This window comes from Octopus bimaculoides, chromosome 24, assembly GCF_001194135.2.
Source record: "Octopus bimaculoides isolate UCB-OBI-ISO-001 chromosome 24, ASM119413v2, whole genome shotgun sequence".
Classification (NCBI taxonomy): Eukaryota; Metazoa; Mollusca; class Cephalopoda; order Octopoda; family Octopodidae; genus Octopus; species Octopus bimaculoides.
The window spans coordinates 17,188,245-17,201,034 of record NC_069004.1 but is presented as its reverse complement, the minus strand read 5'-3'; the positions used below and the strand labels follow the sequence as shown (position 1 = coordinate 17,201,034).

At 36.3% G+C, this 12,790-nt stretch overlaps 2 protein-coding genes across 2 annotated transcripts in view; one reads left to right on the top strand and one right to left on the bottom strand.

Annotated features, from left to right (window-relative positions):
• Positions 1–1,792: 1,792 nt before the first annotated feature.
• Positions 1,793–5,289, top strand: LOC106879129 (stress-induced-phosphoprotein 1-like). The gene has a single exon (XM_052976385.1). It carries the CDS (start codon positions 2,210–2,212, stop codon positions 3,215–3,217), a length of 1,008 nt encoding a protein of 335 aa, XP_052832345.1. The 5' UTR covers positions 1,793–2,209; the 3' UTR covers positions 3,218–5,289.
• A 3,980-nt stretch (positions 5,290–9,269) lies between these two features.
• The window catches only part of LOC106879132 (inhibitor of Bruton tyrosine kinase), a 74,643-nt gene continuing 71,122 nt past the window's right edge, over positions 9,270–12,790 (bottom strand). The window contains exon 24 of the mRNA XM_052976525.1: positions 9,270–12,212. Coding sequence (XP_052832485.1) covers positions 12,081–12,212 — 132 coding nt within the window. The 3' untranslated portion in view covers positions 9,270–12,080. The remainder of the gene's footprint in view (positions 12,213–12,790) is intronic.

Below are 12,790 nucleotides of genomic sequence, written 5' to 3'. Positions count from 1 at the left end.
ATGTGTGAATATGGTGTGTGTGTGTGTGTGTATCATCATCACCATCGTTTAATGTATGTTTTTCATGCTGGCATGGGTAGGACAGTTTGACATGAGCTGGACAGGCCCAAGACTACACCAGACTATACTCCAAAATGTTAACATCTCACAGTCTAGGTAGATGGCACTGCGAGATGATTTAGGTATATACACCTCATTTGTCAACAAGCAAGATATATTATCCATGACAAAACACAGTGAGTAGCTTGTTCCCCAGTTTGAACATGCATCATGCTTATTCAGACTGATAATAACATAGCAATTCCACTTACCACTGCTTAGTGCTCCCCTTCCATAATTTACTTACAGTGAGCCATCGTGTAGCGCTGACAGTCATCGTGTAGCGCTGACAGTCATCGTGTAGCGCTGACAGTCATCGTGTAGCGCTGACAGTCATCGTACAGTGACTGGAAAAGCATAAGAAAGATAATCTCTTAATTCAGCTCGGTGTTGTCTGCTTAGTGTCTGTGACCAATGAGGAGGTAACTACTGTGAAATGCTAACATCTCACAGTCAAGGTAGATATACTGTCTGTGACAAAGAGACAGTAAGTAGCTTGTTCCCCAGTTCAAATGTGCATCAAGTATATTTGGACTGATAATAACATTGCAATTTCACTTATCACCGCTTAGCGCTCCCCCTCCCCCTCGTGACGTATGTATACATCTGTGTGTTTGACCCCCTCACCAAACCCCACCCCACCCACCACTTGATAACCAGTGTTGGTATGTTCATGTTCCTGTAACTTAGCAGTTCAGCAAAAGAGACCAGTAGAATAAGTACCAGGCTTAAAGAAAAATAAATACTGGGGTCAGTTCATTCGACTAAACATTCTTTAAGGTGGTGCCCCAGCTTGGCCACAGTCTAATGACTGAAACAAGTAAAAAGATGAAAGATAAAACACACAGTGTCTTGGATAAACCCAGGCAAAGTATGTATACTATTGAAGTATGTATAATACTGCAGTGTGTATAATATTGGCTTCAAATTTTGGCACAGGACCAGCAATTTACATCCCCACAGCTTAGTCGTTTGGCAAAAGAGACCAAGAGAATAAGTACCAGGCTTTAAAAAATAGTACTGGGGGTCGAGTCATTCAACTAAAACCCTTCAGAGCGTGACCCCAACATGGCTGCAGTCCAATGATTGAAACAAGTAAATGATAAAAGATATATTAAGATGTGTGAATATGGTGTGTGTGTGTGTGTGTGTATCATCATCACCATCGTTTAATGTATGTTTTTCATGCTGGCATGGGTAGGACAGTTTGACATGAGCTGGCCAGGCCCAAGACTACACCAGACTATATATAATTCTGCTGGGCCAGACATGTCACAAGATTCGCACACAACAGGTGAGTCTGTGCAGTTACTGAGTGGTATCCAAGAGTGGTATTCACCCCAGTGCTCAACTGGTACTCTATTGTTGACCTCAAAAGGATGAAAGGCAAAGTTGACTTTGGTGAAATTTGAACTAAGATGAAACGCCATTGAGCATTTTACCCAGTATACTAACAATTCCATCAGCTCGCTGCCTTTGAAGTGTGTATAATATTGAAGTATGTATATTAGTGAATAATGTACAATACTGAATTGTGTATACTATTGAAGTATTGTAATTAAGTTAAATCCCTGGCATATTAAATGCTATTAGCCTAATTGTGGATTTCACTAATCTGCCCACACTCAACCCTATTTCCTTCTTTTACTCAACATCAATCTAGAGAAATCTCATTACGTGGACTTAACCTTGTCATAGCAACATATTGTGTGTTTCATTGATCCCCCGGTCTGCTGCAGGCTGCAGTTTGCAGTCATTAATGCTATCTAGCTATATTAGCTATATTAGCTATATTAGCTATATTATCTAGCTATCTAGCTATATCATAAACCAACTAGTGAATGAAATAATTTTGTTGATTGGTTGTTAAATTATTCTGCTGGAGTTATTGAGGTGTTTTTCACACCAAAAATTCAACGCAACTCACTAACAGTCATCTTCATCTGTTAAAAGCAAAATATTTTACTTAATGTCTTCAAAGTGATAAATATATTATATGTTTCTTCACAGACTGACTTCAGTTGTAAATTTTTATTGGAATAACCTTCCAATGACTCTTATATTCGTTTGAGTTTGTTTAATTTGGAGGAAAACCTTTCATCTCTGAACAATGGATAACAAAGAACAGAGCAGATTGTGTGAAGAAGAAAAAATTAAAGGTAATGATGAATACAAGGCAAAGAATTTTAACAAAGCCCTGAAACATTACGAGATTGCTTTGGAGTATGATCCTAATAATATAACAGTAATTAATAACAAGGCAGCAGTGTTTCTTGATCAAGGAAAATACCAGGAATGTGTAGAACTCTGTACAAATGCTTTGAAGCTGGACCCCAAAAATAAAGTTGAAAGAAAAACTTTAGCAAAAACATATTACCGTTTGGCTAAAGCATATGAAAAACTGAACGATTTAGAGAATTCCCTGAAGTTTTATGACTATTCCATTATAGAAGACAGAAATCCTGCAGTGATAAAAATTGCTCAGAAGATGGAACTGGACCTAGAAGAACAACGTAAAAATGCTTACATCAATTTTGATATTTCTGAAGAAGAAAATCAAAAGGGAAACCAGTGTTTCAAAGAGAAAGATTACAACAACGCTCTCAATCATTATACTGAGGCAATTAAGAGAAGTCCTAACGATGTCAGACGACATTACAACCGAGCTCTCTGCTACCTGAAGATGCAAGAGTATACACTATCATTGCAAGATGCAGAATCCTGTTCTAGGATTGATCCTACATACATTCAAGCCTATCTTATCAAGGGCAAGCTATTTCAGAAGATGAGGGCCTTTTCAAAAGCCCATCTAGAATATGAAAAGGCCTTAGATATTGACAGTAACTGTGAGGAAGCTTTAAAAGGATACAAGATCAGTTCTGAAGAAGCTGGACTGGACACAACTGCACCAGAGGTTGTCCAAAGACGTATACAGAGAAACCCTGAATTGAGAGCGATTCTAAGTGAACCAGAAATAAGCAAAATACTTTATGACATGCAAAATAATCCAAACTCTATGGCAATGTATATGAAAGATCCAGAAATCCGCAAAAAGATTAACAAACTGATTGCATGTGGTTTACTCACTATTGATCCAGTAATGGGGAAGGAAAGATAAAGTAACAATTTTTTGAGGTCCTGGAAATTCACTTGCCTTTTTTCTCTTTCTTATCCCTGCTTTGACCCTTCTTCTCTCACCTTTTTTATTGTAAGGATTCACTGATTTTGTATGAAATTTTCAGTTCATATTCATAAAATGTTTGATTATATTTTTAGAAAATAATGTGAAAAAGATTGTTTAGCAAACATGCTCTTGTCCATAATAGAGTTATCCATGTATATTTTGGTGAGTTTAACACAGTATTTGTCACCAAAATACCAAAAATTCAGAAGACAGAAGCTGGAGAAGAAGAATCAGTGAAAATCATGTCTCACAACTGGATTATGGAATGCTAATATCCACACAATGCCAAACTAAAAGGATTATTTTACAATACCAGATTGATACACGTATCACATGCATATTCTACTGGATTAAAATATATCTCAGAACTCCACATTAAAGGAAATTCTTCCTAAGATGGGATTGTCGAGGACTTCACAATATTATTTCAAGCAGTACCTTACAACATTGGATGGAGTTGTAGCACTTTATAGTGAATCAACAGATTCTATATAACAATTGATCAAGGAGTACTTCATTGTACAACATTGCATCAGCACTGACTAAATACATTCCACACAAGTGGCATATTATGAAAGGTATCCTATTCATGGCCTCAAAACCTTTTCCGAGACAGATGTACAAATGGTCACATTATACATGTCCTTCATTTTAAAGATTGTGTAATTAGAGGTGGGAACATATATGGCAAATTCAGAGGTGAAGAGGCCATTGTAGTTGCTGTAGAAGAGGCTGTGAGAGCCTATTCGTTGGACAGTTGTGATGAAAACTTTCTGCAGCTTTAACAAAAAGTATATTACTCTACCTTTGGTATTTGAGTACTATTTTTTCCACCTTGTTTTGTGCTTGTGTGTGTGTGTAATCAAAATTTAAGGTGCAATATATGGATTTATCTAATCCAGTGGTAATCACAAAAAAGCTTCTCCAGTGGACCAGGTTATAAACCACAGAGTAAACCAATACAGAGGAGTGTAATGGAGATCATAATCTTATGGATATCAACTGGTGAAATAAATATATTCATCTCATGCCTCCTGACTTTCTAGAACTTTCCTCTCTTCTAGGATGTGACTGTATGGTAACAAGCTTGATTCCCAATCACATGGTTCCTAATTCAGTCCCACTTCATGAAACTTTGGGTAATTGTCTTGAGCTGACTAAAGCCTTGTGAGTGGATTTGGTAGACAGACACCACTGAAAGAAGCATGTTGTATATACATACATATGTATGTGTGTGTGTTTGTCCCCCACCACTACTTGACAACCAGTGCTGGTGTGTTTCCTGTAACTTAGCAAATTGGCAAAAGTGACAAATAAAAGTATCAAGCTTAAAGAAGAGAATAAGTTCTGGGGTCAGTTCATTCGACTAAACATTCTTTAAGGTGGTGCCCCAGCTTGGCCACAGTCTAATGACTGAAACAAGTAAAAAGATGAAAGATAAAACACACAGTGTCTTGGATAAACCCATTGTTGAAAGTGTTATTCATTGATGTTGTTGAATAGAATTATTGAAAATAAGCATTTTCACCTGTCTCCAGATTTTATGTTCACCTTGGATATGTAAACAACTGTGTACCTTTGAGTTTGTGTCCCATCACTGCTTGACAACCAAAGTTGGTTTGTTTACCTCTCTGTAATCTAGTAGTTTGGCAAAACGAAACCACTTGAATAAGTATCAGGCTTAAAAGTAAGTATTCCTGGGGTTGATTTGTTGAGCTAAACCTTTCAAAGCAGTGCCCCAGCATGGCCATAGACGAATGACTGAAATAATGAATTTCAATTTAAACCCCTCCTCCCACCACTGACCTCTTTGATTTCCTTTCTGGAAATATTTAATTTTAATGAGTTTTAATTTATTCCAGTTAGTAGTTGACAGATATATAATACTGATGCATGTATAATATTGATGTATATATAATACTGAAGTCTGTATAATGCTGGTTTCAAATTTAGGCACAAGGCGAACAGTTTCAGCGAAGGGATTGAAACAAGTAAAAGATTAAAGGATTTTTCACCTGTATTGACTAAACTATCAGAAGTTCTTATACATTATTGGTCACAATGTGTTTCCAATTCTTTCTTGATCGCACCATTCTCAGCCATCTTGGCCCAAATTATTTTACTAATTTGTCTTCCTATCACTGTAGAGACCCCTTCTCAGTTGCCTTTTCCAATCTCTTGGCTACCACTCTCTATCTGCACAGTCCAATCTGTTGTTTGCAAATCGTGCGACATGTCTCGCTCAGCAGATCTATATATACAAGGCACTGCCTTGCCAAATTTTTATTTGAATGAATCAACCCCAGCACTTACTTTTTTAAACCTGGTACTTATGCTATCAGTCCCTTTTGCCAAACTGCTAAGCTATGGGGACAAAATGAAACCAACATTGGTGATGAAGGACAAACACAAACATAGTATATGCATACATACACACACAAAAAACCAGCTTCTTTCAGCTTTTGCCCACCAAATCTACTCACAAGGTTTGGGTCACTTTGGTCAGTTCAGGGCTATAGTAGAAGATACTTACCCAGGGTGCTATGCAGTGGGACTGAATCCAAGACTGCATGGCTAGAATGCAAACTTCTTACCACAGTCACACCTGTACCTGTTTGAGTCTTTTTTTTTTAATATTTTTTTTACAGCTATAGTTAGGTGGGGGAGGGTAACAATTGTATCCCTGTTATTCTGGTGGTTCTGTGAGACTGGTAGGAGCATGTTATCCCCAAATTGGAGACATGGGCTGAACGCTTGCATTAGACTCTACTTGAAGCACCCAAGGACCAGATGAAGGAGTAACTTTACCAACCAAGAACTCAGAACACAAAAAGCTGGACAAAATACCACTAGGCATCTCATCCCACATTCAAACAATCCTTCCAATCCACTGCTTGAGACTGCTACTTTATTTTATCAACCCTGAAGGGATGAACATCAAAGTTGACCTTAATAGAATTTGAACTCAGAGCATAAAGAATCAGAACAAAATATCACAAAGTATTTTCTCCTATACTCTGACAATATTGGCAATTATTCTTTCATTCATTCAATGACTGTTTTCTTGTGTTTGTATGTGTTGATTGGGAACAATTTCATGTTGAATTTTAAAGCATGATGCTCTTCCTGTCACAGAATTGAATTTTCATCAACCAAATTTCATTCACAAGACATTTCTCAGCAAGAAGCTGTTGTAGATGACACTTGCTGAATATCATGCAATTGAACTCAAATATCATGTAATTGAACTCAAAGCAAACTTCTTAATCACACAGCCATGCTTGCACCTATACATATATAAAAATATGCACAAACATATAAGTAAATAAACATATCTGAAAAAATGTTTCAGAAATAAAAGACAACAAACAAGAATACATGCAAAATAATTTTTACGCAGAAAAGAAGAGAGGAAAATTCAATGATTCAGACACCTGTCCTTCATCAGGAACAAAAATGAAATAAAATATGGAAAGAGAGACGAGAAGATGTTGCTTAAACTTAATTTAGCACAACAATAAACAGATCTACATATAAATAGCCACAAACAAATGTATGCATGCATACACACACAAACATACAGACAAAAACAAATGCTAATGAATAAGATGCACTCATATTTTACAAGTATATTTTGTGGAAAAAGACAAATTTAGTATGTTTCATCATACACATACCGAAAGATATTTTGAATTGGTTTTGTTAGGGGAAAATATATGACTTATTTTGATAGTGTGTTGGAATAAAGTATGAAACAATAAATTTATCATAGGAGTGGCTGTGTGGTAAGTAGCTTGCTTACAAACCACATGGTCCTGGGTTCAGTCCCACTGCGTGGCACCTTGGGCAAGTGTCTTCTACTGTAGCCTCAGGCCGACCAAAGCCTTGTGAGTGGATTTGGTAGACAGAAACTGAAAGAAGCCCGTCGTATATATTTATTTATATATGTATGTGCGTGTGTTTGTATGTGTGTCTGTGTTTGTCCCCCCAACATTGCTTGACAACCGATGCTGGTGTGTCTAGGTCCCCATAACTTAGCGGTTTGGCAAAAGAGACCGATAGAATAAGTACTAGGCTTCCAAAGAATAAGTCCTGGGGTTGCTTTGCTCGACTAAAGGAGGTGCTTCAGCATGGCCACAGTCAAATGACTGAAACAGGTAAAAGAGTAAACTACATTATATGATTACCATATTTCAAGTTTAACTTCTTTCAGATCACTTGCATAGTTGTTCATATTTTGGTCAAGAGAATTGCCAAACAGGCTGTAAAAATTGTATTTCTGGCTGCAATATTTTGTGTAACCATGATTGGATATCAGGGTTGTCACATTATCACTATGGTTTTGTTGCCATCCACTCATGGCTTTTTAGCTTTCTAGGAGAATTTTTAATTCAGAAAATTAAAAAATTGTTTCTTAGGTGTGGTTGTATGGCAGTTTGCTTCTCAACCACATGGTTCTGGGGCCAGTCCCACTGCATAACACCTGGGCAAGTAAGTGTCTTGCACAATAGCCTTGAATCTTTAGAGTGGATTTGGTAGACAGAAACTGAAAGAAGTCTGTCGTGTGTGTCTTTGTGTCTGAGTTCCCCCCCCCCCGCCTATCACTGCTTGACAAACAGTGTTGGTGTGTGTTTACGTCCCCGTAACCTAGCAGTTTGGCAAAAGAGACTGACAGAATAAGTACCAGGCTTAAGAAAAAAAGTACTGGGGTTGATTCGTTCAACTAAGCTTCTTCAAGGTGGTGCCCCAGCATGGTCACAGTCTAATGACTGAAACGAGTAAAAGATTAAGGCAATGAAGCCATTAAATTATGCAGGTGTGAGTTATGTATGCTGAAAGGAGGTACAATGAGATGATGTGGCTTCCCCCACATAACAGCTGATGTAATATAAGCAATTTTTTGTAAGTCTGTGCTAACAGACTATGATATATATTTGCTTGCTTTTGATATATTATTAGAAGTAACAGTTATTGTACCTTGCAGACTTATGCTCACCCAGATTTGTAGCCTATGATGCTTGGTTTCCAATCTGTAAAATGGTCATGTTAGATGCAAGGACATTTTTGAATACATTTAAAAATAAAAATAAAAAGTGTATCTTATATGCCAGCAAATACAGTTATCATCATCATCATCATCATCTTTATCATTTAACATCCATGTTCCATTCTGGACAGTTTGACAAGGATCCCATGGGTCTAAAGACTACACCATGTTCCAGTGTTTGTCTTGCTATGATTTCTACAACTGGAAGCCCTTCCTAACACCAACCACTTTACAGTACGTACTGGGTCCTTCTTTCATGTCACCAACACTGTTGAGATCACCCACCATGCAGCTTGCAAGTCTGCAAATCCTGAGAAGGGGGGTGGGAGTGCATCCTTATGGGGGTTAAAGTGTAAGAGAAGAGAGGTTAGGGTAGAGCTAGAGCTTGTTGAAGAGGAGGAGGTATATCAGGTTACTCATATTTAAGGGAGAGAGTGAGAATGAATCCGTAATATCTCCAAAGAGAAATGTAGTGGTGATGAGGTATTCAGGTAGCACTTCAGGGTACAAAGTGAGTAGTAGTGATTGGGGACAGAGACGCTAGAAGGGTGTGTGGGTGGGGGTTTGTAAGAGTGTACAAGGGGGAAGAAATATATAAACAACCACGAGTACACATACATATACAGTAATGTGTGTACGCAAAGACACATACTTAGGCAAACACTCAACCACAAGTAACATTTACAATTAAAACAAGTAGTTTTATTGTTTACACACAGACACACAAATTCGTATATATATATATATATATATATATATATATAATGTGTGTGTATGTATGTATGCATGTATGTATATATATATATATATATATATATATATATATATATATATATATATATATATATATATATATATATATATAAAATATATATATATATATATATAATATATATATATATACATATATAATGTATTGTCATAAACAAGTGAACTCAATTATGTATAGAAAGGTGATATATTTATTTTGTTATAATAATTATGGTCAACATTAATTGTAGTCTCATACAGCAGAAGAGGTGTCTTCTGGCAGCAGTCATCAAATGAACAACCAAGAATGGTTTTAGCACTAACAATTCAAAGTAAAATAGGGATATCAACTTCTGCCTGCAGCTGCATCAAGAAAACAGTGTAAGGGAGTATAGTAATTCTGTTTTTACTTATTCATTAATCAAGATGAATTACCTTCTTAAGATATTTAAATACTTACAGAAATTGTTAATTACTGAAGAAAAAATATTTTTCTATTTTTCTGTACTGTGACATTATCATATTTTAAATGTATCCATCAGTGTTTCAGTGTAATTTTTATGCTCTGTCTCTGGGTTTAATTTTTTCAGAAGAAATCTTTGATCCATATATCATTGCTTTAGTATTTCATGACAAGCTTAAAGAGTGTGCAATTTACTTTTGTTGATTTAGTTCTGTTACATGTCGTTTAGTTTTTCCTATTGACAATGCAACAATAACTTCCTTTATGTCATTTCTGTAAAAATTTTGTTTTGTAATGCTGGTTAACAGGGAATTGTTTATTTATAAAGTCTAAGAAAATTTTGCCATGTTAGATTCAACATTTAATGAGAATGGAGGATTAAATCAGATGCTATTTCAAACGCTTTCCTTAGATATTAAGGGCAAATGTTACATCTGTATGGTGGAAGGTAAATTTAAAACATAATAAAAGTAGTACATTTTAAAACAATTCTTTGGCAAAATATACACACACGTCTATGTATATACATAGTGTATCTTGTGTGTAGAAATAGATGTAAGACAGTTACCATTAAGTTTAGAGCTCCATGTAGATTACCATCATCCAGTCTGCTTCCAGTATAGTGGTTAAGCTACTAACATACTTAGCAGTATGCTAGTTGTGACATACAGAGCAAATGTAGAAGAAATTATAATAAGCACAAGCTTATATAATCTATTCCTACATACATTTCACCCTTGTGTTGTTTGGAACTCTGCATTTGATGTTTCAAGATACTTAACCACAACGGATCACTGGGGAACACTTTATTGAATTTAGTTAGAAAGGTCCATTGTGGTTAAACATCAAATTGCATTTAGAATATCCAATGCAGAGCTTCAAACAACCACAATGGTCACATGTACACAGGAACAAATGATACAGACTTGTGTTTATTGTAATTTCTCCTATGTATATGCATATGAATACATAAAGAAGGGGATGTCCCGCTAAATATACCTGATGAGATACAAACTGCATAGATTGATGCAACACAATTAGATGCACAAAATCCAACCCATAACAGACAGTTTCAGGATGAGTCAAAACAATCATTGAACTGAATAAAGGCTCCTGCTAAATCTATCCTCTGCTTCCTTCATCAGTTATCATTATCTCAGCTAACACTGTGGACTTCCTGATGTAGATTCAGCAGATATATACCCCAACCGTGGATGACCCCAGGCAATACAAACTGTGAACATGCTTTACTCAACACACCAATTGATGTATACCCATTAGTCTAAAGAGTTACATACATATATTATATATACATATATATATAAATATGTAAACGGTGGTGCATCAGCATGGCCGCAGCTCTCAGCTGAAACTATAGGAAAAAATATGTTTTAAGGTTTTACTTAGGTATAGCAATATTAATAATCTAGTGTTAGAACTCAATATACATATGCTTCAAAATGAAGTGTAATGCAAGTCCAGTGTGTAATATGAAATTGAATAAATGACAAAAGAACAGCTTCATCAGCTTACAGCTGTTTCTGCTATAAAATGCAGAAACAGTTGTAAGCTAACGAAGATGATTACATAATTCCTGTTCTCTTGTCATTTATTTAATCTCATATATACATCAACATCATCATCATCGTTGGACGATTTGACAGAGGACTGGCAAACCAGATGGCTGCACCAGACGCCAATCTGATCTGGCAGAGTTTCTACAGCTGGATGCCCTTCCTAACACCAACCACTCTGAGAGTGTAGTGGGTGCTTTTACGTGCCACCGGCACGAGAATCAGTCAGTCGGTACTGGCAACGGCCACACTCAAATGGTGTTTTTTTACGTGCCACCTGCACAGGAGCCAGTCCAGTGGCACTGGCAACGACCTCGCTTGAATGATTTTTCACATGCCACCAGTACAAGTGCCAGTAACGCGACGCTGGTAACAATCATGCTCAAATGGTGCTTTTTATGTGCCACTGGCACGGAAGCCAGACAGTCACTCTGGATCACGCTCGGACGGTGCTGTTAGCGCTCCACTGGCACTATACATATATTTAATAAATTTAGTCTTCAATTACCAACAATATTGAGGTTGTCTTATTTACACATACACACACATAAATAAATATATATATAGTCATTAACATTTTTGCTAAGCCTTTAGCTAATTTAATGGCAGCAACTCATCTCATAAGTAAAAATGAAAAGCATATGTTGCACTTTTATACACTTTACTTGATCCAGGTTCATTTTGAAGTTGATATCCCTACTATACTTTGTCATGAAGGATTAGTGTTGATTATAGCTAATATAACATCATATATATAAAATGACACAGATGTAGAATGCTTACTTGCGTCATTTAATAAATTTAGTCTTCAATTACCAACAATATTGAGGTTGTCTTATTTTGTCATTGCACACATGGTTTGTCAATACACACACATACATACGTACACACACACATGTAGTTTATATTTCTCACAGCTAATAGCTATGAGTGAGGAGGGCAGGAAAGAAGAGTCTCGTTATATCAGAGTTTGCGGTTTACATTCCACAATGGCTGTTCTATATGGACATATTCCCTCTCGATGCTGATGGTTTCGTCAAAAGATACCTGGTCTATGTAGTATGCCATGAGGTCTGTTATTGCTTTCTCTTCAATCTGCAAAATAGACAAATCCAACATACATTAATTTTCTGCATGTACACACTCACATTTTAGAAGAATGGATACAGTCTATTATTAGAACCAACCACCATTTCTTGCTGGGTACTTATATAACTGAGGCCACCTTGGTAGGATTCAAAATAAGAATAGAAAGAAACACAACTAAATATCAGACTTAAAAAAAATTAAGTGCTTGATATAGAATTGTTCAACTTAACCCTGCAAAGTGGTGCCCCAGCATGGCTGCAGTCCAATGACTGAAACAAGTAGAAAACAAAGGAAACAAGTAAGAAAACAAAAAGGATCTTTTTTAAAATGGGGGCCACATTTTTCATTAACGAAACACTTTGAAACTTGGAACACTGGTAGAATGTGTCATATAAAACATCTTTTTCTCTTAGTCTTCTTAAAAAAAAAAAGAAATCCATAAATTATTCCATGTTAAAGTTGTCGTATTTCTGTAATTTCAACCAATCACTGACGTCCATTCAGCCGATATACATTAAGTGCCGACTACATAAACAAACGATTCTGAAACAATTAACCCTAACCCTAACCCTAACTCTAACCCT

Coding starts and splice junctions, on each gene's coding strand:
- LOC106879129 (XM_052976385.1), top strand. CDS start 2,210: ATGGATAACAAAGAACAGAGCAGATTGTGTGAAGAAGAAAAAATTAAA.